The 25,185-nt window shown below is 47.2% G+C and overlaps 2 protein-coding genes across 2 annotated transcripts in view; one reads left to right on the top strand and one right to left on the bottom strand.

Moving 5' to 3' along the window:
• Nucleotides 1–4,509: 4,509 nt before the first annotated feature.
• On the bottom strand, nucleotides 4,510–7,467 carry LOC136938063 (protein kish-A). Its single transcript, XM_067231288.1, has 4 exons — nucleotides 7,418–7,467; nucleotides 6,553–6,662; nucleotides 5,418–5,452; nucleotides 4,510–5,324 (listed from the first exon to the last, which is right to left on the bottom strand). The coding sequence occupies exons 1-4, from the start codon at nucleotides 7,418–7,420 to the stop codon at nucleotides 5,254–5,256; spliced, it is 219 nt and encodes a 72-aa protein (XP_067087389.1). The 5' UTR covers nucleotides 7,421–7,467; the 3' UTR covers nucleotides 4,510–5,253.
• A 341-nt stretch (nucleotides 7,468–7,808) lies between these two features.
• Nucleotides 7,809–25,185, top strand: part of LOC136938074 (DNA repair protein XRCC4-like) — a 28,390-nt gene continuing 11,013 nt past the window's right edge. The window contains exons 1-6 of the mRNA XM_067231300.1: nucleotides 7,809–7,891; nucleotides 11,731–11,909; nucleotides 13,218–13,429; nucleotides 23,361–23,527; nucleotides 24,099–24,278; nucleotides 24,869–24,978. Of these exons, the coding sequence (XP_067087401.1) occupies nucleotides 11,771–11,909; nucleotides 13,218–13,429; nucleotides 23,361–23,527; nucleotides 24,099–24,278; nucleotides 24,869–24,978 (808 nt within the window). The 5' untranslated portion in view covers nucleotides 7,809–7,891; nucleotides 11,731–11,770. The remainder of the gene's footprint in view (nucleotides 7,892–11,730; nucleotides 11,910–13,217; nucleotides 13,430–23,360; nucleotides 23,528–24,098; nucleotides 24,279–24,868; nucleotides 24,979–25,185) is intronic.

Genomic DNA, 25,185 nt, shown 5'->3' with positions numbered 1-25,185 from the left:
GATCCCGGAAGTCGGGCCGAAACACAAAGGGCTGCCGGTCAGCGGAACCTCAAAAGACGACCTCGTCTTTCTTCTTTGTTGGTCTCCAAATCGTTTCAGCAGAGTAAGAAACACTCGACGAAGCGATCGCGTCGCACACATATCTTCTCATACCGCTGAGCGATTTTACGATGGGAATTCCATGTTAAGAATGTCTAACTCTGCAGTTGAGAATGAGGCAGTGATAGAGTGAGTGAAAGCAGTGCGAAGCTATATTTGCTCCACAATGTCATAACGACCATGGTGGAATAGGGAATATATTTGCTTGTAAATATTATTCATGTATCAGGTTTATATAGCTGATGTCCTTGTGTTCCTGACTACAAAATCAAACTGCAGACACGCACACACACACACACACGCACACACACACAGTCCAGGTGGGTGGTTGCTGAACCAGAGGAAGATGAAACACTTTGTTCCAAAGAGGAAAAGAGGATAATGTTACTGATTGTCCCCCTCTCTCCTGTAAAACTTCAGTGAATCTTTAAATTGGTGGTGGGCTGTGTTCAAACGGAAAATGTGATTGGATGACCGTAGTAAACATTGCACGCTCTTATAAAAGTCTACTTAGGTGCCAACTGAGGCCTCCCACATGTGCTGGCTTGATACACAGATATAGCATTTTGACATTTCTGATATCCAGTCCTGTTAAAGGTACTGTGGGTTCGGCAACAGTGTAATACGGGATTTTATAATTCGGACATTCCTATGATAATGTAGTACAGGACTATTATCAGAACCACCTCCACTATCCAGCCCTGCTCTAACCCCCATGGCTGAGACAAAGTCAAGCCCTCCTTGCATCAGTCACCATCTCCCCCTCAGAGATATCTCATCCTCTCTGCTCGATTGAGCCCCAGTCATGACATGTCTCACTGTTATCTTTACCTGTTCTACCACCCTATTATCCTGCATCGCCATCACAACGAGTCAAGACTCTAATGGTAGTCCGGTGTCAGCGCCATGGCAACAGCCACTCAGGAGTGAAAGGTTAAGATACTGCTTCTGTCTCCCTGAAGACCTAATTATCTGTCAGGGGTTTCCATATGGGACAGACTTCAGACCACACCTCAGTCTAGCTTGGGGTGCTGACCGGTCACGTGAGTTCTAATCAAAAGCGAGATCTTCATTTGCTCGACATATTTATCCACTGTCGTTTTCCATCAGGGTTAATGCTATAAATCTGAGGTCAAATTTAAATGAACCATGTTCTCTTTGTAAATCTGTTGTATTTGAAAGTCATTGTAGACGTGATATTTTACAGAGTGGGCTGACTGAAAAAAAGCGAAATCAGAAACAGAGTATCTCGTTCCCAGCATCCATCTTGTAGTCTGGGGAGCCATGACCCAGATTGAGGACAGATTTCCACAGCGGGGGGGGGGGGGGGGGGGGGGGGGGGGCGTAGGCGTTCCCGGTGCCACTGGGTCAGGTGAGCTTTGAAGGTTTACCACGACCCTTCCCAGCGAGTGCTGAGTCAGCGCCCCAGCCCAGCATGCGGAGACCGTTTTTTCTTTTTCCTCCCGGGGCAGAATGGACTGGAACAATTCGTCCTGGGAGCGATGCTGTCTTCAGAGGAAGTGCTCGCTGCCCCATTTTCTGAGGCCGTAGGGAGCTAGCTTGAAGGCCTTTGTTGTTCACTGTCTCCCTCCCCTCTTTTTTGGTTCGAGCTTTTGGTAGATCAATTACATTTAGTTGAAAGTGACCTACAGTAGATGTCGTCAGTGTTGATCCTCTTTGTGCTTGTATTGTAATGAAGCAACTTCCTCTATGTCAGCGATGCCTGCTCTGGCCAGCCATTCTTCATCTTAAACTCCTTCACTCACTCTAGATTTCTCTCTCCCCCGAACACAATTCCTGTAGACACACATACACACACACACTGTAATCAGGCAACTCACAGACCCTGCACAGAAGATATCGGTGGGGTTCCAGTTGGCCACAGCCCTCCTGTCACCCCTGCGTTTGTCTGCCCTCTTCCTCCGAAGCAAACCAAAGTCAGCAGAGCCTTTCATGGATACGTGTAAATGGAACAAAGGCAGGGCCACAGGACTGACGTCAACCCAACACACAGGGAGGACATTGTTTACGTTTTGCGTTCATTTCTGTCTGACTAAGACTCCAGTAGGGAGAAGTCTACTGCAGACTTAGCTGCCTGTGGTAGCCCATGTGACACCACAACAAGAGCAAAATACACCCAAAGCTCGAACAAACAACTCAACCACAGATGTGGAAATACAAAGCAACACCAATACCAAACACAGGGTCAAAGAGAGGTGAAGACAGACAGACTGTCTCACTGTAGGACAGACGTGAACAGATGAGTTACAACCACACCACCACCAATGCTGTATGTCTCACTTCTGTGGAACATGTAAGAACTACAGGATTGAACCATCCCTTCGCTCTCTTCTCTCTCTTTTCTTCTGGGGCCTCTCCAGCCACTCGGAAAAGCGAATAACTGCACAAGCTCCTGCTTTCCTCTCAGGCGGTGGAGCAAAATTTATAAGCTAAATTTCCTTTGAAGAAGTCCAGCTTTAGTCTACAGGATGTTTACCATCGGTGTCGCACGACCCGGACCCCACATGGACACACTGTAGCAAGTCTCCCCTCCCCTTGGGAAGAGATTTGACTCGCAACTGGCTCTAAGCGGTCAAAGATGCATGGCGTCGGCACGCTCATCCACCAAACACAGCCAGGAGACACATGGAGAGAACATGACCCCCACCGTGCCTTCGGAGAGTTGTAGCTCGATTCCATGACACTGTCATTTATCCTGGTTGTCTGTTTTACCTCTCGTAACCCAGGAGATCATCTGGGTTTATACCGCAAGAGGCCCCTATTAAGTACCGAATTACAATCAATTTGAAATGTTTTTGGAAGCCACGATGAAACAGGAAATCCAGTGTATTGAGTGAGGTGGGGGATAGTTAAAACTGATCAACCGCGACCAGAGAGCTCACCCAAAAATATTTATTACATGCGGTGTGTGCTTTTCTATACATGGTTGACATAGTTTCTTTTCCACTATTTTCTTCTGGGTTTTTTCTTTAGCAGCATACAGAACGCCAGCCAGAGCCCAATAGCGACAGACACAGCTTTGTGTTCAGAGCAGACTCTTTCTGTCATCATCAGTCTGTGAGCCACCGTGGAGGAACTTCAAATAGCTATCTGTGGTTACCTTTCTCTTCACAGAGCCAAAGTGTGTTTTGCTCTGTACAGTCAAATCCAGTGGGCTTAATAGTATAACCAAATGAATATATTGAACTTATCCAGAGTTTAACATTGTACAACTTGGATGGTTTCTGGGAATTCGGAAACATGCACTGTCTGTTGTGATAGTGTGGTTTTCACATTCCCAAGGCTGTGTATCTAAGTAATGACTTGTAAATACAACATTGACACACTGAACATAAAATTACACTAGTATCTTGTATTCCCTATGGTCCTTACCCATGTGGCATCCCTGTAGGTAAATATAGACTGGCCAACTAAAATACATTACCAAGAGTCAATAGAGATTTTATAGTTTGTTTCTCTCTAAGATGTATACTAAGTAATATGAATTAGTGTTATTTTGGGCAACCAATCATAAAGTAATTGCCAAGTATTCCTTTTTGTCACTGGCACACGTCAAGCTATCGAAGTATGAACCAAACATCAGAGATCATTTACATGTCATGCATCTCAAAATCTATGATTCTCTCCTCATGATTTTTAAGTGACATCCCAATACATGAACACGGAATTAGGCATTTAGAGACTGGAACCTCAATATCTGGCTTTGCAATGCCACCATGAAGACACAAGGATAATTATTTCCACACTCCAATAAACGACAAACGATCAACAACATTCCCCAGTTCACGTGTTGTTTTCCTTTCATCCTGAACCAATTCATCAGTTTGACTCACGAGCACACAACTGCTTCCTCAGGTCCATATCAGACCTCTTAGAGATAGCGGCACATGACTGAGTTCATTTCTCCTCCATTGTCAGTATCTTCATCACGGGCCTGATAATCACTGCATTACTGGCAGGCTTCGCTTGAAGAGTCATCTTAACCGATGTGGGCCAAAACGGATACACACTAAAACAGGTCAGGCCATGAGCAGTCACTGCCGGTAAAACTGTGTCTTAGGTTGTAAACGTATCTTCCTACTCACCTATACTTAGAGGAATGTTCAAAGTTAGTATCCGTAAAGTCATTCTATTACTCACAAAAGCATAAACAGTGTACCGTTGAGGTTTTATGGGGGAGATCAAAGACACGTCTTAGACCATGAATCATCCAAAAATAAAGTCAGGTCGAACCTCTCAAACACATTATACAGTAAATGTTTTGAATAAACATTCTCAGCTGGATGACTCTCAGTAGAACTTCCTTAGTAATAAAAGGAGTAACGAGCGTCAATCCAGTTCATAATGGGCTCTCCACGCCACACAAACAAATAAACCGGACTTCATATGGAGAATTTCGAAAAAACGGTTATTTAATAAATAGCGCCAAAATGACACATTGTAAAAACCACCACTGCTCTCTGAGGTGAACATTAAGACATGAATGAAGCCGCTCGGCTGGTTGCAACCAGCTCGTTCGATCCGGAATCCTCACCGACATCCAAGTATATCATCACTGCAAACGAGTATCCTAAATACACAACAGATACCGCCCAGTCCACACTAGAGATACAGCAAGCTGACAGCGAGATCACATCGACTCTCACGCATTTCCATTTCCAGACACAAAATTACTTGTGAAATTGATAATAGCTGATTATTAGACATTACAGATCTTACATATTGGATAGGGCTTACTTAGTTGATGACGATGTTTAAAAAAAAAAGTGTTACAAAAGAGGTTTAAGAACAACAGACAGATGCGTGAATTGCTTGGACCACCCCCACCCCCCAAAAGACAGGGAGACAGTTTGTTTTCTTGATTCAGAAGAGGAAACATTGGTCCGACACAACAGAATCCATGGTGAAAGTCGCTCACACTGTGGGGCAACGACAACACCCCTGGCCCCACCCTCATACAAAGAACCACCCCCTCTCGCCACCTCTCGACATAACCATGACTTGTGGCCGTGATGGGTCTCCCCCCCACTGTCCAGGTGACTGAAACTGGATTTTCGGCTGTGCTTCTTGGATCGTTATGTCCGTGGTCCCTCTCGGTTCTTCCCTTTTCACATCCTTCCGCTGTGCGTTACGCTACTGTACAAACAAGATACTGAACGCCATGACGACACAGCAACAGGCCACCCAGGGACTCTTACGTTCACCTGTCAGAGAGGGAAGAGAGCGAGGGATTTCATATTGGTTTGACAGCTTAATATCCACACACGTCAATGTTATTCACAGACCAACTCACTTACCTATTCTGGCACACTTCCAGAAAATCCCCAGGAGCCTAAAGAAAATAGTAAATACAAATGAATTGGTATGATTCAATACTTATACCTTACAGCTTCAACCATGTGAAGCAGCGATTGCAACCTCTCACTATTGCAGCCTGCGTTAACCCATTCAGATGCAACATTTGTGCGAGCGAGTCTACAAAACCATTATGTAAGCCAGGCTGACCCTCTTTTCTTTAGAAGACAAAGATCAAAACGTAGTCGGAAATACCCGGGCTCCAAACCTAGCAGTGGAGTCATTATCATCCGGCTCCTGGTGTAGGCCTGACCGGTGTTGGTGGAGGATTAGCGGGTTAAATATAGGGCCAGGCGCTGAGGATGAGCTGCTGGCGTGGGAGGGAGCCAGGCTTCCCTCGGTCACCGTGGTGACCACTGGACGATAACGCAGGCCAGAGACCGGAGCAGGGCATCGTCCACCGCGGGGTGCCGAGCTAACAGACAGGGCAGGCCACATCCGCACCCTTGTAGGGACTCTCATTCCGGGCGTGGAGGCTGATAAAAGATATCTCCTTTCCCAGTTGTCACTTCACACCGGCAACTCCATTGTGTTTATGTCAGTGGGGACGCTATTTTCATTCACCGTATGCAAATGAACCCGGTCCCTAACTCGCCAGAGGGTTTCCGCATACCATTCGAAATATCACTGTTCTGTAACTATGTTGCAGTACAGCTTCTGCAGGCTGTGATCTCGCTTAAAGCCTTCTACATTAACAGCTATCCTCTAAGGGACAACTACATGAGACGTCCTTTGTTTATAAAAGTTTAAGAAAATTAGTTCAAGAAATTGGGTTGTGACAGACTAGGAACAAAAACACTGACTCGAGACAACAAATTAATCTTGAGCAAAAGGATGCATTTCCCTTTGGGGAAAGTCCTCCCTATATCTAATGATGCCCCAGACTTATTAGAGAGTAAATCATGGATGGTGTTCTCCCAAAAATATAATGGCTCTATGTTAATGAAGATGAATATTTAAATGGTTGGTCTCCTGGCATGTTCATTAGTTCAGAAACACACCAACTTTCTTTAGGACTACTTGGTGTTGCTGAAAGGGGGGGGGGGGGGGGGGGGCGGCGCTGTGTGAGGTACCTACCCCGTCTTGTTTTTGTCCAGCAAACTTGGGGCTAGGGCTCTCAGGTAAGCACATGTACAGATGAGCAACAGAATCACTGTCAGCAGACTCTGGAAGTTGAAAATGGCAGACTGCACGGAGAGGGGGCGGAAGAGGGCAAATGGTGTGGACGGAAAAAGAGAATTACACATTTGTTCGCAACCAATATTTCATTACAGGTATGTCCCAGTGTAATAAGCTTCAAAACAACCGACAAGTCAGCTGCATCCATATACTGCTTCCCCTACAAGCCACGCTCCGATCTGCACCTGGAGTTAGCTATAATAGTTAGCTACCAGCTGTAGTCTAACTGTAGAGCAGCTTCTCACGGAGAAACTGTAGTTGGTGTCTCACTGACACTGGATATCTGTGACATCCAATGCAATGCAGACCAATCTCACTTGGCTCGCCCTATGCCTATGGCGTGCATGCACTGTATATCGTAGACGTGGCACCACTTCGCACAGCACAAGGCAAAGGTTGTTATCATAGAATGGGTTGATAGTAAGATATAGCTAAAAGCTACAACTTCGTGGTTGTTGCCGTGTAAATGTACGATAAGCACCCCCAGTACAATTAAGTGAGAGGTAAAAGAGTGTGACAAGCAACAACAAGACGGCTCTTTCCATGGAATCCTCAATACTAGCTGCTAATATAACGCTTGCTAGTTTTCGCTACATTGCTACTGTTTAGCTGGCACCATCACTACGAAGCTTCATCATAAAACAAATAAGACGCATCGCAATATGAAGTGAATAGCGGTGAAGGAGTGAAACATGGGTTTTTGCCACGGTTAGAGTTATCATGTAGCTAACAGGTTAATTTAGTTTGAATGCCAACAGCTTACCATTGTTGTTGGTTTTCTCAACGCCACATCACACTTCCCCGTAGTCCCTGGAACTTACGTAATGCGTGGCTGAAGGGAGGCAGTCTGTGATTGGCTAAGACTTGAATATGTCGGGCTTGTCAGACAACATGATAAAATGCGCAGTACATGCGTTTGCTTGAAGAAGTAAAACAAACAAAATTGCTCACCAGATGAAAATGATTTTTTGGTGTAATTCTTCACACATAGGCTTAAAATAAATATTAGGGTGTTAATTAGATTGTGTCGTCTTTACGTGGACATCTCTTGGTGTACAATGTGTACAGTTCAGTTCTGATGCTCAACAGCAGAGCATCCGTGACGTCAGACTAGATTATATGAATTGAAATCAAAACTAAACACATGCTTCTCAGGAACGCGGAAATCATTGCATTTGGGGTGGATTCAACAACTGAAGTAGGCTATAACAACTGTGCTATACAACTGCATTTTTGGGTTTGTATTTCCATACAAAAGGCTACACTATACGTCATGTTTTGCAAATGAAATTCAGAAATTAGGTAAAAGGGTTATAACTTGACAACTAGGGTGGGCGTAGGCTAGAATCGAGCACTTTGAGAGAATAATTGCTGTAAATTATGGCCTTACAGTGTTGTCTTAATTGTTCAATACTAGTGTAATTGGAGAAGCAAAAAGAGGTTGGGGTAAGGAAAATCTGTCATGGAGCCATTGGAGGTTTACTGTAAATGATGCCTCTGGAACGTTGTGCCCTGCTGACGTTAGACTGAAATGCTTGTGGTCCACTTCCCTCACAAGGTTTTCACAATGGGTCTCCTCCCTACAGCCATGCGCAAGTGACAGCATCTTGATCACATTTAAACCATGTTTTCTGATCCACCCCACCCCACTTCCCCCCAACCCTTAGGTCCCAGACACTCCTCTTGTGCCATGTAAGTAAGCAGGAAAGCGATGGGGTATTGAAACCACACATAAATCAATGTATTTTACAGCAAACGTGCTGATGGGATTTAGCTGTGAATGTTTGTTGTTATGATTTGTTGGAATGGAGACACTGGTACATGAGCTCCCAGAGGGATTGTGGAATCCCTCAGGCAGGATGTGTAACATGGCTGGATTAGTAATGAGGCAGTTCCCACCAAGACATGATTATTCAGTTAACCCCATGTTCTTAACTTTTCCTATAAACAAACCTCATTTTTAGGTAAGTGTGCTTGGTGTGCACTCATGCTAATCCGTACTGTTGCTGAGACCTCTGTAGAAGATCCCGGTACATTCCTCTGTTGTCGGAGTGACACATACAGTAGGCCTAAAAAGAGCTTTCTCTGATGTTCCCGCCTATGAGCAAATCACAAGTTAGTGCAGAGCATGTTGGGAATGTGAGTTAATTACACTGCTGGTTGGCCGGCCGTGGCTGTGTTGGCAGTGGTCTGTGTTATTAGGGAACCACTAATCTCTAACAAGCACCTTGAATTAGGGGCTGAGGTTATGTATGGCTTCACCCCAGTTCTCACAACCGTAACTCTTTCTTACTGCTGAGTTCTATGCAAGGCTGTATTGTGAGCCGGCTCAATATAGATTACAAGGAGATTCACAAGTCTTCAGGCTTGTCCTGTGTTCGTTGCTTGGCTACATTGGAACATTTGTTTTACTTTGAACAGGATTATCCGAGGCTGTTTCCAAAAATATTTAGTGTTTAATGATGATTCATTGCTGCTGTGCTTAGGCCAATTTTTTTTGCAATGAATAAACCTGACTGAAAAACACATCCTAAGCTTAGGCCAAGGCTATTGGCTTGTTAGGTCTAGGTAAAGGGGTGAAGGGTTTAGTCTTTTGTGGAACAGCTTCTTATGTGGCTCCAGAAGAGGTGAATCACCCTTCAGTTGCATCCATCACCTGGGGACAGCATAGTGCTCAATGTCTTATCACGCCTATTCGGAAACACACTGTTAGGCTTTAACCAATCATCACCTCATTCCAACCTCATCAACAGCGTCCGCTTTGGGCTATAATCAGACTTGCTTTACATTAAATTGCACCTCAAGGCCTTAGCATGTCAAGACAGAGTGTACAGTACAGTGCGACAGCCTCAAATTCCGTTGACGCGTGTCCAGTACAACACTGCCCTTCTGTCAAACTGTCTTCTCTGGCTTGCAGCTCGTTTGGGGAAATGGAGCTCAGTTAAGGCGTTGTGACTGAGCATTTTGCCCTGAACCACACTGTGTTGAACTCTGACCCTTGCTTCTCTGTGGACGGTCCATTATTCATTTACATTTACATTTAGCAGACGCTCTTATCCAGAGCGACTTACAGTAAGTACAGGGACATTCCCCCGAGGCAAGTAGGGTGAAGTGCCTTGCCCAAGGACACAACGTTATTTTGCACAGCCGGGAATCTAACTGGCAACCTTCAGATTACTAGCCCGATTCCCTAACCGCTCAGCCACCTGCTCAGCCACCTGACTCCCACCTGACTCCCTACTTATTCATGTCAGCTGCAAGGCTTGTACTGGACGGTTTGTCCTTAGCAAGTGAAGTTACCAATGTCTTCAGTGCTTGACCCCTATGGTACAGCTGTTTCAGTCATAAACCCGGCCAAATATTGGAAGAAGTTTGGCATTTAACCTCAGAACAAAGCAGGGCATCAGTGTTATTCAAATGTAACGAAGGTTGCCAGGTGAGATGTCCAATTTGTATGACGGCAGTGTCCACCCTCGAACGGTCACTTCACTTAAAACAATGAACTATGGTGCTGGTCAGTCGTGTCAACATTGCGTTATGCTTTGGTAGTGATTTATGGATTTTATTGAGGGATCAATATATATATATTTTTTATGTGAGTGATAACGTGATATAGCCTAATAAAAGAAGAAAAAAGCACTTCATTGAAAGTATCGCAGAGGCTTTTTGAAGCTTCAGATGAAGGGGTTTGGACGCGCTTGCTCAGCAACATCCATCAACCAAGTCACAGGTTGTCAATCATGCGTCCACGAGCTGATTGGCTCGTGCCCACGCTGACTGACACATTGCACGGGGGTTAAATGCATTCTACTGATGTGAATGCAAATATTCACTCTTAATCTCTGGATTACTGTTATCACATTTTCTTATGACCCTAACCGAGGATTGGACCTGCTTCAAACCTGCCTCTCCAGCTGTACTCTACCTTTGATAAGGGAAGCAGAAACTGTCAAATGCAATTCAAGTCAAAGACTATAAATATAGAAAACGTGATTACAGGAGCAGGGGGAATGGAGGTACTAACAGAGGATCCAGGAACAAAGAGAGGGAGAGAGAGGGAGGGGGGCAGACGAGTGTTGGAGGTGAAAGGCAGAAAGTTGAAGTGATGATTTAGGGATCCAGAGATTGGGCCCAAGTCAGGGGATAGGGCATGGTCAGGATTCCAGAGTTAGCTTTGAAGCCTGTCTCTGTGCGCTCCATTCCTGAGAGAGAGAGAGCTCTGTTTATTTAATTGGAGTGTCCTTCTGTCATTACAGTAGGGTCATCGTCCCCCGAACAGCAGATGGTACCATAACTAATGAATAGCCAGGCTCCCTTTATGAGGTTAAAGTTGAAGCCCCTCCCTCCCGTGTCCCTTTTCTCTCTCTTCCCCTCAATCCTGCCACACCCCACACCCTGTGTGGGGCTCCTGAGGTCAACTTGAATCTACCTGGTGCTCTGTGCGGACAGACAGTATGTGCATGTGTGTGGTGAGAGAACTCGACGTTCTAGCCCTGGTTTGAAGTCACCTTGACTTGCTCCTTGGGCGTCGCAACTCACGGCTTCCACTCCAAAGGGGCCAATTATCTTTTCGTTCTTTTTTTCAAACGTGTCCAAATGGCCAACTGCCAATTAAGCGTCCCTTTTCTCTAAGTCTGTACACAAGTTGCCTTGTACTTAGCAGAAAATATGTCCGACTCACTTCTCACCTCACGTGAAAGCTGTAATCACAGCTTCTGGCATAAGACATACGTAATCAAGTAAAAGTGTAGCTGTGTTTTCCCAAGACTATAAAACCAATGATTTTTGTGATTTGTTTGATTAGAATGTGTTTGCATGCACACACCAAGGCATACACACACACAATACACACAAACACTATTAAGCCAGAAGGCACTGTCCAATCCCTAAGAGAATTTTTTGGGGTCCGGTATGTACTATAAAACACAAGATACTTTTTTTTACTCTTTGCGGGTAAAAACACAAAACAAGGGTAGAGGCTGTCCTTAAGATTTATCATGGTGGCGTTTATGACCCTCATCCGAAGCTCCTCCACGGGTGTTCACGGTGTTGTGTTTCTCTTGTCCATCCCTGCAGGTCTGCAGCACCAGGCACAGGTCCAAGCTGGGGGGCAGACATGAGCGCTACGGTGCGCCAGATCGGCGTGTCGTCGGACCCAGGCAAGCCCTACTTCCTGCGGGTGGACTGGGCCACTGACCTGGGCGCCGGGTTCACTGTTGTCCTCAGTGACTGCGGCTCTGCCTGGATGGGAGAAGGTACGGCCACACAAACAGTGGGGATCACTGGATATCCGTTTGTACACCTGGGTGGTCCCTCACAGATAAGCAAGCGGGATAGTATAACCGCAATGTATGACAGCACAGACTAAGAAAGTGATCAAAACTATTACGATGAAAACGTTCGCATTTTTTTATATTTAAACAAAAGAAAAAAAACAAAAACACAACTTTTAGTCTTCAAATAGCCACAAAGACATGCCAAGCCATTGACGTACAGTGTGATACTGGCTAGGCCATATGACAGTTGTAATTACGTGAAGTTGAAGCTCTCTCCACGGAGAGCTTCCAGAATGTGTTTTCAGTAGATATCCCTCTCATCACGGTACTGAAGGAGGCACCTGGCCTAACTATGCATCCCAACACTCTGACTGGTGGACTGTTCCAGGAGAGCAGCCCCGACCTTGTTTCATCATTCTTCCTCACTCAAGAGTAACAGCTCACAGGTGTACAACATAGAGTTGTCTTTGTGTGTGTGTGTGTGTGTCTTTGTGTGGTGTATGTTTGGTGGGGCTTTGAGGAGTGTTACGAGCAGAAATATAGGCAATGGGCAGAAATATCAGCGTCACTAGAAACGATTTTGAATCATTTATATTAGAATTTGAATCACTCGACTTGAATATTCAACCTCACCAATTCAAATTAGGTAATTCAAATTCCGTTTTTTTTTTTTATTATCCAAGTTTAGCAATTCAAATGATTAATATTCAGTGTCTAGTGACTTATGTCTGCCCATAGAGCATCTGCTGAGTGTTTTGCCACAGCTTCAGGGAAAAAATGAAAGTTCAGACTAAGTGTATTGTAATAAACGTAAACAATGTGCATCTTTCCTCTGTGTGTTCGGTACATGTTTGTATGCGTGTGTGTGTATGTCTATGACTGTCCTCCTCTCCCAGTGCACCTGGAGCATACCTGCTCTCCCCCCTGCTCCTGTCCATCTGCAGAGATGACAGGCGGAGAAGGGACTGTGACAGATATACGCATGAATGTGTCTGTGTGTCCTCTCTCCGTGTACCGCGTGTGCGTGCAGCGTGCGCTCGCGTGTGCGTTTCTGCGTTTGAACCTGCGCTAATTGGGACCCTGGATCGCCTCTGAGCAGCTGGAGACCAGCTGACACCCTTCGGCCCGGCTTCCCGAGGGCCGCGCTTCTTGAAACTGCCACACGCCTGCAGCCGGCCCTTTTTTGTTCACGTGTTTTCTTTCGGGCCTTTCCGTCGGTGGCGACTCTTTTCTTTTGTGCCGTCCGTTCGTAAGGGGATGTTTAAAACGGCAAATTGTTGTTTACAGTGTCGGAGGAGGAGTTGACGAGGGAGGCGAGGAGCGTGGGTGTGGAGAGAGAGGCGTACGTCGAGGACCTCCATCGGGCCTTGACGGGAAAAGGAGGAAGACGAGGCGAGTGCGAAGGAGGCAGTGAGGCTTCCGGAACAGAGGTGTATTCCTTCCGCCTCTCGGCAGACCGCTGTCGTCTGTCGTACGACAAGAGCCTCCGGGGCGTCCAGGTGAGCCGCTCGCACGGGAGTATCCATCGGTACGAGCTCACGGTTGCATGTGCGGCAAGGCATCGACGCCAGACGTTTTTTACGTCCCCTTTGAAACGGGGTATCCCTACTCACTCCGCTATCTAGTCTCTCCGTCACCTTCCATCAGGTCGCCCCAAGGACGTTCGTCCATAATGGCGTACAAGCATGTTGTAAGGAAGCCCATGAGAGGTTTTACAGGGGGCTGTTTCTAGATAAGCTTTATTGTGTCTGGACAATAGCTACACCCGTAAACCAATCAGTTCCCCTTAGGCTGCTAAGGTGGTAGCCCGAATAAGGGCCTTAAATCTGGCTATTTGTTCACCGGTCATGGTGCTAGACTAGCTAGGTAATGATAATGGGTTTGGTTTAAGGATTAACCATGAGATGAGTGCGACAGACTGGTGCTTTCTATACCATGCCTATGTATGTTAGGTGAGGCCCCTTGGACTGCAGGTTATTAGGGGTCCTGGGGCCCTTTCCCAGGTAGACTACAGGGGCTGGAGGAGGCTGCAGGCCGCGGTCAAACAGGCCTGTTGTTAGCCGTGGACACAACAACTTGATTTATGATCTGCCCTCTGTGATATTCAAGAAGACACAGCACAAAAGACTCATTTCAAAGGAATAGCCACAAGCACGCGTTTGTGTTTTTGCGTACTGCTGTGTGTTTAAATGTGAAAGAGAGAGAGAGAGAGAGACAGGAGATGAAAAGGCGTGATTAAATTTTTCTTTTTGGTTTTTCTGCAGCGACAACAGAGGAGCAAATGAGCACTGTCTCTTTGGCAGCTCTGTCTCCTTAAGAATGTTGCCCGATTTCCTCGGACAAACTCTCACACCGAACACTCATAAACGAAACACCAACAAACAAACAAAACGTACTTTAGAAGACATGGCCTAATTCTACAGTTCTACAGTCTATTAACGTTACATCTGTTACATTGACTTTGCACTTTTCACATCTCCTGTATCCTACATTTGGTATCTCTTGAATATCCTCAATCACATTGTCTGTCATCACAAGAGTATAACAGGGTCTCATGCACGCGTGTGTGTGTGTGCGGTAGGTAGGTAGGTAATCTCAGCAGGCTGTTTGCATTAAACGTTAACAACCTCTCTGGTTAACACCTGCTTCTTTTCTTCGCTCCTTTCCCCCCCTCCCTGCCTCTCGGTCTTTTTCTGAACATGTCCCCAAAGTTGAAAAGTGTAACATAACTTCTCAGCAGGATAATTTCAGGGTACGGAAATGAGACAGGCTTCCTTCTGCTGCAGAAGAAAGACATCGAACCAGGTGGTGAACTTAACCTGACATTAATCTTTTATGGATATGACCCCTGTAGTTGTAATCATACGTGTAATACGCAATGTCGCCGTTAAACTGCTCCCAAGCAGGTGTTTAAGAAGTCCTACTCAAACATAAACTCTTCCCTAATGTGACTTTAACTGTCTCCATCATTTTTTGGGAAAATATATGGCTTTTCAACATCATGAATGCACTTTTAGCTTTTTATTTGATCTCCAAATGGAAATATTTTCCAGTCAGTTATGTGTTTTCTACAGTGATATTTTTGCTGTGCTTTGAGCAGAAAACAAGGTCTATACGAGTCCATATGAGATATGTAGTATGTTGTTCATTCAGCGACAGACAGAGTTTAGAAAGGAGGTCTGTTTTGGGCCAAACTAGCTCACCCATCAACCCCAGCAGATGTCCCGCAGGGCAGAACATGTATACAGAGACGAGCTCTGTCTGTACCTGAGCCTCCAGCAAAGGGCGAACACACAGAGGTCCTTCTCAGTCCTCACCTGCCACCTACACCTGCCCTGCAGCGGGACATGAAGAAGCCTTGAACATGATGACACCGAGGCTGAAATCGGCTCTTTGTTTGGCCCTATGAGAGCACAACAGATGTGATGATTGGCTGTTAGACTTGAGGATCATCACGATGATGACGCGAACGCAAGACTTTGCCATCTGGTTGTAGGGTTGCCAGGTTTGCCCCAGTGCCTCCCCCCAGTCAGAGGCAGCTTTGTGGCAGGGAGAGAAGCAGCTGAGTAGCATTCTGTAGGAGTTCAAACTTCATCGACACAACAGCCCTCCCTGTTCGCCCCTGACCCCACCTGGGTAGCAAAGCTATGGATGGCACCCCTCTTAAACCCGCACTGGGGTCAGAGAAGCCCTTTTACTCTGAGGTTCCAGAGCTAGCAGCAACACCTGGATATTATCTGTGGAAAGGGTTTGTTTACGGCTCACACAAGCACATCTCCTAAATGCCTCTACTTCAAGGTTTAACAGAGTTAGATGAAAAGAGATATATCTATCTATCTGTTGAGCTGGACCCATTTTACTGGTCTAAAACAGATGTTTTACTGAACATCATGTACCGCTAGTGTGGTCTTGTTGACAAAGACAAGATAGCCATGACAGATAGCCATAAAGGGGGTGTAAAAGATAGCTATTTGTGAGTGTGTGTGTGAATGTGTGTAAGTGTGTAAGGGTGTTGTAAAGTGATGACAAGCCCACACACTGAGTCACCTGCATATCTGTGTATGTGTGAACATGTGTGGGTGTGAACGTGAGTGTTTGTCTGCCTGTCATCAAGCAACAATGTACTAGTTTTACATGTATCTGAAACTGGAATATGAATCATCTCCTCTACTTCAATGTCATACACTGGATGCAAACTCAATTTGATCCCATTATGGTTACTGTAGTCTTTACAACCCTGCTCTTCCCATTAGCTTCATCCCAGGCAGACCACCCTGATCCTGGGGAGAGGTGTTAATTGAGACCCCCAGCTCCTGGGTGACCCTGGCTGAATTGAGCATTGTCTCATGTTTGTTTCAAACAGCTCTAATGTTACGACTCACCAGGGACCCCTGACTTCTCAGCAGGACTCGGACTCCAACCAAATTAACCTCAGGCCTCCGACTGTCAGTGTGTGTGTGTGTGTGTGTGTGTGCGCGCGTAATGACACCGTGAGAAAGGCGGTTTAATGTCATCTCTGAGAGAAAGAAGGAGAGAGAAAACGATTACTGACAGAATCTTGCTCCAGTATCAATCTCCAGCCTTAATTCCATGTACAAAAAACCTCAGAATGGCAGATCTCAAGGATCTCCCCATTTACAGTCCAACTGGAGCCTTAAAGGCTAAATTGCTTCAATGTTGAAATAGTCTCCCCGTTACAGCCATTACTGGATGGTTATTTCCATTCCATAGACCACATCTTAATGAGTGTGGCTCATTCTTTTGGCTGTGGAGGGGTGGGGGGTGGGGGGGGGTGCCGGGGCAGGGCAGGCCCCCACCCCCATCCCTGGGGGAAAGGTGGATGATGTTCAGATGGAGGAGGCTTTACGGATGAAGTCATTCTTACTGCGTATCCAATGAGATGGAGTGTTCTTTCTACTAAGGGCTTTGACGAAGGGAACGGTACTCTGCCAAAATGAACTTTATCCGTCCGTTTCTGATACTGTCGCTTCAAATCAACAGTGCCCGAGACTTGTGTCTGGCTAATCGCGTTTGGTAGGAAAAATCGTTTGTGCTGCCATACATGCTACTTGGCTGTCTATAGGAGTGAGGTCTTCTAGGAAAAGCTCCTCATCTTGCGGCTCGGAGCTAGCATCCCGGTGTTGAGCCCCGCTTATCCACGCGCCGATAACACGGGACCTTCTCCTGCCCCTTGGGGGCCTTGCCGGCCGAACGCTGGGCCCCGGCAACATCCAGGAGGCCTCGACCCCTTCCTCGTTATCAGTGTTTATACCCGAGGACACCTCCGCTGCCACCCTCTCCTCCGTCTACCTCCGCTGGGCACAGTGTCGTGCCAACGCTGTCGCACCCCCACCGTGGGAGAGGAGACGAAGGGAAGTGGGAGACATCGGGACGGAAGAGCCCCCAATGTAAACCCAAACCCCAGATTAAAAACCGGCTGCACGATAATGCCGTGTCGCGACGTGTTCGTCAAGGTCCTTGGCTATAGGGTTTGAAGTGTACGGATGGCACCGTGGGCTGATACGGAGGGTTCTGTCGAAGCTGCCAACTGATAGAGGGGAACCGTGCCGGAGGAAACGGGAGAGGAACACGCTGGGCAGAACAGTGTCTCCGTATGTCCCGAGAGGCCTGCCTGGATGTCTGTCTCGTCTCGATGCTCTTGGTCGTCTCGTTCACGGCATTGTTCTGGGTTCTGAGAAACGAGAATCCCGCATCAAGATGTGTTGTGGCTTCATGCTGAATAGTTTGATTCCATGCCAGACCTCATTCGGTTTGGACAAGCTGAAACCGTAACAACAGATGGTGTCCAGTTTTGTTTTCCCCTTTTTGTGACTTAAATTTGATGAGTTGTAAATCAACAAAACCAGACATCCAGGCCAGAAAATTGTCCAATGATAAGTTAGCATAACAAACCTGTGTGTTTGGCCACTGATTTATGAAATCAGAGAGGAATACACCACAGCGGAATGCACGTCAATGGGAAAATAACAGTGTGGTCAAACTGAGAAGCACCATTCAAACGCAGGCCAGAGAACACAGAAGCCCAGAATATCCTGCCTTCTCTGTGTGCCTGTGTCTCGTCTGAGGACTGGATTATCCAACACGTACAGTATCTGGCACTGTGGGGACAGGACTTGTGACTCATTCTTGTTCCAAATGAACAACCCCCGTTATGGAAAGGGCCGGCTTATCTCCCTCTCTCTCCTTGTTCTCGGACGCCTCTCCCTTCCTCCTTCTTATCTGAGGCGCTGCCTCTGTGCGTTGGGCACGAGAGCTGGTGGGCACAGCTCTCTCTCCAGCGGGTACCCACGCTTCCCATACTAAAGGCACTCCGTCTACACACAGACACACACACACACACAGGCACGCACACACTTACAGTGCCTGGGTTGACATGCGTAGGTCTTGTGATGATAGGGAAAGAAACGAGCCTTCGGACCACATTTTTGTTGATGTTCGAGACTCCAGATAAGACAGGACAGCGTGTCCTGAGGAGCCCCTGGCCTGCACGTTCTAGATGTTTCCCTGCTCCAGCACTCCTCATTCAAATGAATGTTCCGTATCAGGCTTCTGCTGAGCTTTAGAAACACCCATTCATTAGAATCAGACGTGTTGGAGCAGGGGAAAATGGAGAACATGCAGGACAGTGGGTCCCGAGGACCAGGGTTGAGAACCACTGTTCCAGAACATGCCGGACAGTGGTGTCATGGCCCTAAGCTAATCAGCCTCCTTCCCCCTCCTGTGTGTCACTGTGGCTGCTCATGACCTCGTTACTTTGATAATTTACACCTGTTGCTGTTGGTTCCTCCATTTAAACCTCGTTTGTTCTTCTCCTCTTTGCCAGATTGTTTTGCAGAACTCCTGTGACTGCCGGGTTGGTGTCAGACTCCTCGTGTCTGGATTATTATTTGGAATATCCCGGAGCATATCGTTTATTTGCACTTGTTTTGAGGATAACCTAGAGCTTTCAATATTTTGTGGTATTTTTCCCAGTTTTTTGTACTCTTGGAGACCTGATAAACCCTTGTGCTGCTTTCGGGTCACATGACCCAAAGATTCATAACAAACCATTGTTGTGTTTACCCAATTTTACCCAATACAAAAACAAATACAAATAATTTTCTTTTAACCTTTGCAATGTGGGGGGTCTGAGACAGCCCAACGGTTAAAAGAAAATTCCTCACTTTATTTTTGTATGCGGTAAAGTTGTCGCGATACGACGGTGGGTCACAATGACTGATGGGTCAGAATGACCCGAAGATAACACAAGGGTTAAAGAATTCTTCTTTTTGACATCCGCTGCATGTGATTCCTACCACTCCCAGTGACGAGTGGGTTCCGAGGACCAGGGTTGAGGTATTAAGGAATGCTTTATTGTGTTATGGTAACATTTTCACTGAGGTCATGTTCCTTTTCTTTGTCTTCCACACCTACATCCCTACACCCTTCTCTTTCTCAGTGTCACTTTTGGGCACTGGCTGTCTGGACACACACACACACACACATATGCAGGGAAACACTCCCATCGCTTTTGCCTCTCTTGAGGCCATGTATATTGGCATCAGATACAGCTATTTACTTATGAAATCCACAGCTCCCTATTTCTCTGCGCGGTTGCTTACACAAGTGCTTGAACTTATCTCCCTCACATGACATCTCATGTCAACGGCAGTTTTCTCACAGATTACGTCTCCTTGAATTATCTACCAGGCCATCTACTGCGCAAATCCAGCGCAGGGTTTAGCGTCCGATGAAATGTTTGCTTCGTGGTGGTCATTTCTTATAGAGAGGATAGGGATTGAAGTGTTGGAGAGATGATTGACACCCTATACCAACAGTGTTGTATTATTTGTCCTCCCAAGTGGCTCAGGGTGGTACCTCCCATATTGCCTGGTGCCTTGCCCACGGGACAGTTACATGCCAAGACCAGCTGGCATGGTCCGGCGAATTGGACCTTTCGCTTTATCGCCGCTTCACAGAAGGGCTAAAAGAAAGCAAAGGATTGTGGGAAAGAGACAATTGACAAGGTGACGTTGATCGCGCTGCCAGCCTTTCCACAGGGACCTTCCACCTCGGGAAAGGAGCGTGTTTGCCGCCGTTATCACTGATAACGGGCCAACAATGGATTTCAAGCCTTTTCTTTCCTCTGCTAGCTGTTGAGCAGTCACTCGCCTCAGTACCTCCTTCAGTAGGAGATGGAGATATCTCTCGGAGAGGAGTGTTCGCGTCAATACTTAAACAGTTTGACTGCCTCGGTCACCCAGAGGGGTAGAAGCGTATTCAAACACAAATCTTTCCTTCACAGCAAAGCTTTGTAGCGTTGCCAAATGCTATGATTACCCCCGTATTAGAACTCTGATCTGTTATTACTGTTCAGCCATTGTTGAGACAGCACTGTGCTGAGGCCCAGTCGGGCGCATCACGTAGACCTAACCGACAGGGTCAAAGGCGTTTACAGTAGTTTACAGTAGAGGGCCGCACCAGACCTGTCATTAGAGCACGGTAATTACTAGGAATAGGGACTAACCCTATTGCACAGCGCATATACCAGAGGGGGAACGGGGATGTCAGTGTGACGGTGTCACTGTCTCTGCCCTTACATTAAGACCTCTCACTCCTGATTTATCACCTCAGCACTTTCTACTGGAAGCGTCAGACAGGGGACGACAGGTCTTCTCTGGCACGTGGGGCCAGGTGTACTGTGGGAGGGAGGGGGGTCGCTGGTGGTAGAAGCAGAGGGGGGAGGTCAGGGTTCAAAGGGGAACTAAGCATATAACCCAGAGTGTGTGCGGTATTAAGTAGATGCACAGATACCGATTATCCATATGATAGGCAGGCATACACAGATAAACAAGCATGTCAAACAAGAAAAACTCTAGCTGTTTACAAAACACGCCATCACGGGTCAGGTGGCTGAGCGGTTAGGGAATCGGGCTAGTAATCTGAAGGTTGCCGGTTTGATTCCTGGCCGTGCCAATGACGTTGTGTCCTTGGGCAAGGCACTTCACCCTACTTGCCTCGGGGGGGAATGTCCCTGTACTTACTGTAAGTCGCTCTGGATAAGAGTGTCTGCTAAATGACTAAATGTAAATGTACAATAACAACAGTGTCCATGGTGTCATTAAGGTGTATAATAATTCTTTTTAAAAGTATGATGGCAGATACTGTATCACACGTCTTTTCAAATGTTACAAGCTGCAAGTTTTTAGACCTGGGTGACATGTATTCATCATGATCGACAATTGCAAAATGTCAGTACAACTTTGGAAATCTTGCCTCTCAACCACACATTTCAATGGAATGTAGAAAACAAAAATGCTGACAAATCTTTGTTTGTGTTTCCAGAGTTGAGGCTCAGGCCTCCTCACTCACAAATACATCCCTGGGGCTCTCGATATGCAGTTAAATGCTCTACCGCTGAACTATACCTATCCCTGGAGACAGATGGAAAACGCAGAAGCTAGCAAGGATACATTGTGATTAGACAGAAACACAGAACTATTTATTGACAGTTTCCCGAGGCAGGACTGTACAAATATCGCTGGCCTGCAGTTCATCAAGCAAAATGTGTTGAAAAGCATGCTGTGTAAACCAAATCGATGGTCTGTAAACAGAAATGAGTGCTTTTGCCTTGAATCAGGCTGCAGGCTGTTCATGAGAGACAGACACAGGGGAATAATGGTTGTGTGTGTGTGTGTGTGTGTGTGTGGGGGGGGGGGGTTGTTTATCAAGGTAAATCGAAAAACTGTGAACTGGAATGACGATGACTGCGAGGATGCTGTTGCATTTGCTGTATAAAGTACCTGAGCTGTGAGATCGAGCAACGGGAGGGATGGGTGGAGAGTGGAGCGGAGAAGAGGGGAAGGGAGAGGAGGACATGCAAATAGGCAATGTCGGCGAAGGGGAGAGATGAGCTGTGTGCTGTCCACTCTGCCTCCTCGGATCAGAGGAGCTGTGGAACAGCTGTGTAACCTGCCCGGACAGCTCCGTGCCTGGACAAAAATGGTAGGCATTTAATGGTGCCGTTTGAAGACGGCGGCTTTATTACAGTGGGTCGACGACCCCGACGCAGCCCAGCGAAGATTTAGCACCCCGGCCTTCTGGTTTTCCCTGGGCCACTGTGGATAGGGCCTCTCATGTTCTCTATCTCTGGCTCTCTCTATTTTTCTCTCTCTCTCTCTCTCTCTCTCTCTCTCTCTCTCTCTCTCTCTCTCTCTCCTGGGTGTGATGAAATCAGCATGCATCAGCTCTATACTGTACATGACAGTTGTTGACAGGGATTCAGCCGAGGCATGGTCCAGTATAAATGGCCCTGCTATTTCACCATCCTGTTTCACCGTGTTCTCCATGGTTTTAAAGTTTGAAACAAAGCTGGAAAGATACGATTTTGGTGCACTACCGTTGGTATTTGATCCCCAGAAGCGAAAGCAAGACCAGATACAGCTGTAGGCCTACAGTCTATTTAAATATCTTTGTGCTGGTTCAGCTAGCCTGCGTAGTTTAGCTACGTAACCTGCAGCGAGACAGACCCTGTCAGACTTCCAGGTTCTGGAACATTCTCTGCAGCAGTCTGAACCCCTCAGTCTGTGTCTGCACGGAGACACCAGCTCACAGTGACATGACCACACCATCTCAAAGCAACGCTTTGCGTCAATAGAAGGCATGTCGCGCACAGAGATGCTATAAAACAACTCCCATCCTGTCTCTGTCCACTGAGCTCATCCCCGGCAACATTTGATGACATCATTCCTCATACTTGTTGAACGGCTCCTTCTTTTCAACTTGTCTGCAGTGGTAAAATGCCCCCCCCACAGGACTGTAGAAGGGCCTATCATCAATTCTGTGCACACGGTCAACTTTCTGTCTGTGAAAGATGCGTGTTCTGGTGCTGCGACCTTTGTGGTGCTGACGACACACGCTGCCTGTTGAGGTGCTCTCGCTTGAGTGGTGGGAAGGACGAGGAAGACAGTCAAGTGGAAGTGGGTAGCTTCTCTCTTTCTTAACCCAGGGGCTCTTTTAGTTCTGGTGTGCGTGTGGGTGTTTTCGGAGGCGGAGGGAGGGAGGGGGTTTGGTCTCCCGAGATAACCGATAACCCTTAACCCCTCTCGGGGTGAAGAGGCTGCCGCCCTGGAGCTGCGTGTCCTTCCGAGTGTGTGGAGAGTGGGCTACTTGATGCTGGAGGAGCTCCCGAGGTGATAGTAGGGAGTCCCACACTGATAAACCTTCCCCTATCCTCCCATCCTCCAACTCTCTCTCTCAAAAACCCTTCAGTTCAGAGTCATGGACCCTTCTCCCTCCCCAGCCCAGCATGTGAAGTCCGGCCTGTTCCCACACACTTACATGATCACCTCTTCTGTTCTTCTCTTCCTCTATCTCTCTCTTTCTCTATCTCCACCCCCCCCCCCCCCCATTGGCTCTCTCCTTCTCTAGATGAGTATAGGTTCGGTGGAGCTACTTCCTGCTCTAGATCACGTGGAGATGACCAGGGATCTGATTGGTCACAGTGTGAAGGGCTGCTCTCAGCTGCAGTTGGAGAACAAACAGCTTCTGGAGCAGAACCACACCCTCAGACACAACCACCAGCATCTCCTCGCACAGTAAGGACATGTGTGTGTTGTTTGGCCAGCCCCGTTTGTTGTGGTCTAGAGGTTGTTTACAAGTCTACTTTGCTCAATGTTGGGCAGACAACTCCTTTCTGGACTCATCCAGCAATGACATCATCATCAGGGGCCAGGGCAGGGAGGGTCCTCTGACTCAGCCACAACAAGGAATTTGTCTCATTTCATTTGTATTTACTTCTGTGGGGAGAAGTCTATTCGCTCATGGGTGGATGGAGGAGGGTCAGCACAGAGGCCAGACAGCACTGTCTCATCATCATGGGCAGGGCCCTCTGTCTCTCTCTCTCTCTCTCTCTCTCTCTCTCTCTCTCTCTCTCTCTCTCTCTCTCTCTCTCTCTCTCTCTCTCTCTCTCACTCTCTCTGTGTCTGTCTCTCTCTCTCTCTCTCTCTCTCTCTCTCTCTCTCTCTCTCTCTCTCTCTCTCTCTCTGTGTCTCTCTCTCTCTCTCTCTCTCTCTCTGTGTCTGTGTCTCTCTCTCTCTCTCTCTCTCTCTCTCTCTCTGTGTCTGTGTCTCTCTCTCAGGTGACCCCTCTGTGCTGTTTCTCCCCCAGACTGGAGCAGTGTGTCGAGGAGAAGGTCGGCATGGAGTCCGACCTGTACTCTCGTTTTGCCCTGGTGCTGCACGAGAAGAAGGCTCGGATCCGCGGCCTGCAGGACTCCCTCAAACAGCTGCAGCAGAGCAGCCTGGACCGGGAGGGGGAGGACGAGGACGAGGGGGAGGACATGGAGCGGTCAGAGGGCTTTAACACGCACACGCACACTCAACCGCACATATACACACCCACTTGCGCGCACGCACACACGCGCACGCACACACACGCACCCGCACATATACACACCCACTTGCGCACACACGCTGACTCACAGAGGCTTTATGGCAGTTTTTATGAAAACATTGTTGATATATCTAGCCTTTCAAAACTATTACATTATTTAAACACCCAAGTGCCAACTGTGAGACCAGTGTGCAGGCTCCTGGTCAGTGTGTGTGTGTGTGCCCGTGCGTGAGCGAGTGTAACCCGGCCACACCCATGGCACTTGTAAATGGTGGTTAATATATTTCAACGTTTGTTTTTGTACCTCCCCTCAGGGCTGTAAGTTCAGTCAGTCTCATTGCTGGACAGTGGCTTGTGTCTGGCTGTCACAAAGACCATCATGGCTCACCTAACACCACTCTGTCTCTTTTTCTCTCTCTCCCTTTCCTTCTCCTTCTTCCTCCCTCTCTCTGTCTCTCACTATCCTTCTGTCTCTCGTTTTCTCTCATTTTTCCCCTGTCTTGCTCCTTCCCTCTCCCTCTCTCTCTCCTTCTGTCTCTCTCTAGGGGAGAGACAGTTACTGACCAATCGGAGCGTGGCGACAACGTTCCAAAGATGGGAGAATCGTCCCAGAGCTTCCGTTGGTCCCAAGCCCCAACCGTCCTCATCCGCAGAGGTGTGTGTGTGTGTGTTCATCGATCATCCCATTCGTGTGTGTGTGAATGAGTTTACAGTAAGTGTTTTTGGAACTAATGTTTAACACAGGCACGTGTGTGTGTGTGTGTGTGTAGTGTGTGTTTGAGTCTGTGTGCATGTTTGCATCGTAAAGCCTACGCGCTATTGCAATTCCATTGCTACTCCGTTTGCAGGGTTTCATTGATTG

Source organism: Osmerus mordax, chromosome 28, assembly GCF_038355195.1.
Source record: "Osmerus mordax isolate fOsmMor3 chromosome 28, fOsmMor3.pri, whole genome shotgun sequence".
Classification (NCBI taxonomy): domain Eukaryota; kingdom Metazoa; phylum Chordata; class Actinopteri; order Osmeriformes; family Osmeridae; genus Osmerus; species Osmerus mordax.
The sequence above is the reverse complement of the archived record's forward strand: the minus strand, read 5'-3'. Positions and strand labels throughout refer to the sequence as shown.

Bases quoted from the DNA above. Each gene is read 5' to 3' on its own strand.
- LOC136938063 (XM_067231288.1), bottom strand. The intron at 5,453-6,552 runs GTAGGTACCTCA...TATTTTCTTTAG, and splicing joins CTGGACAAAAACAAGACGGG to GCTCCTGGGGATTTTCTGGA. The intron at 5,325-5,417 runs GTAAGTGAGTTG...CCTCTCTGACAG, and splicing joins CTGGAAGTGTGCCAGAATAG to GTGAACGTAAGAGTCCCTGG.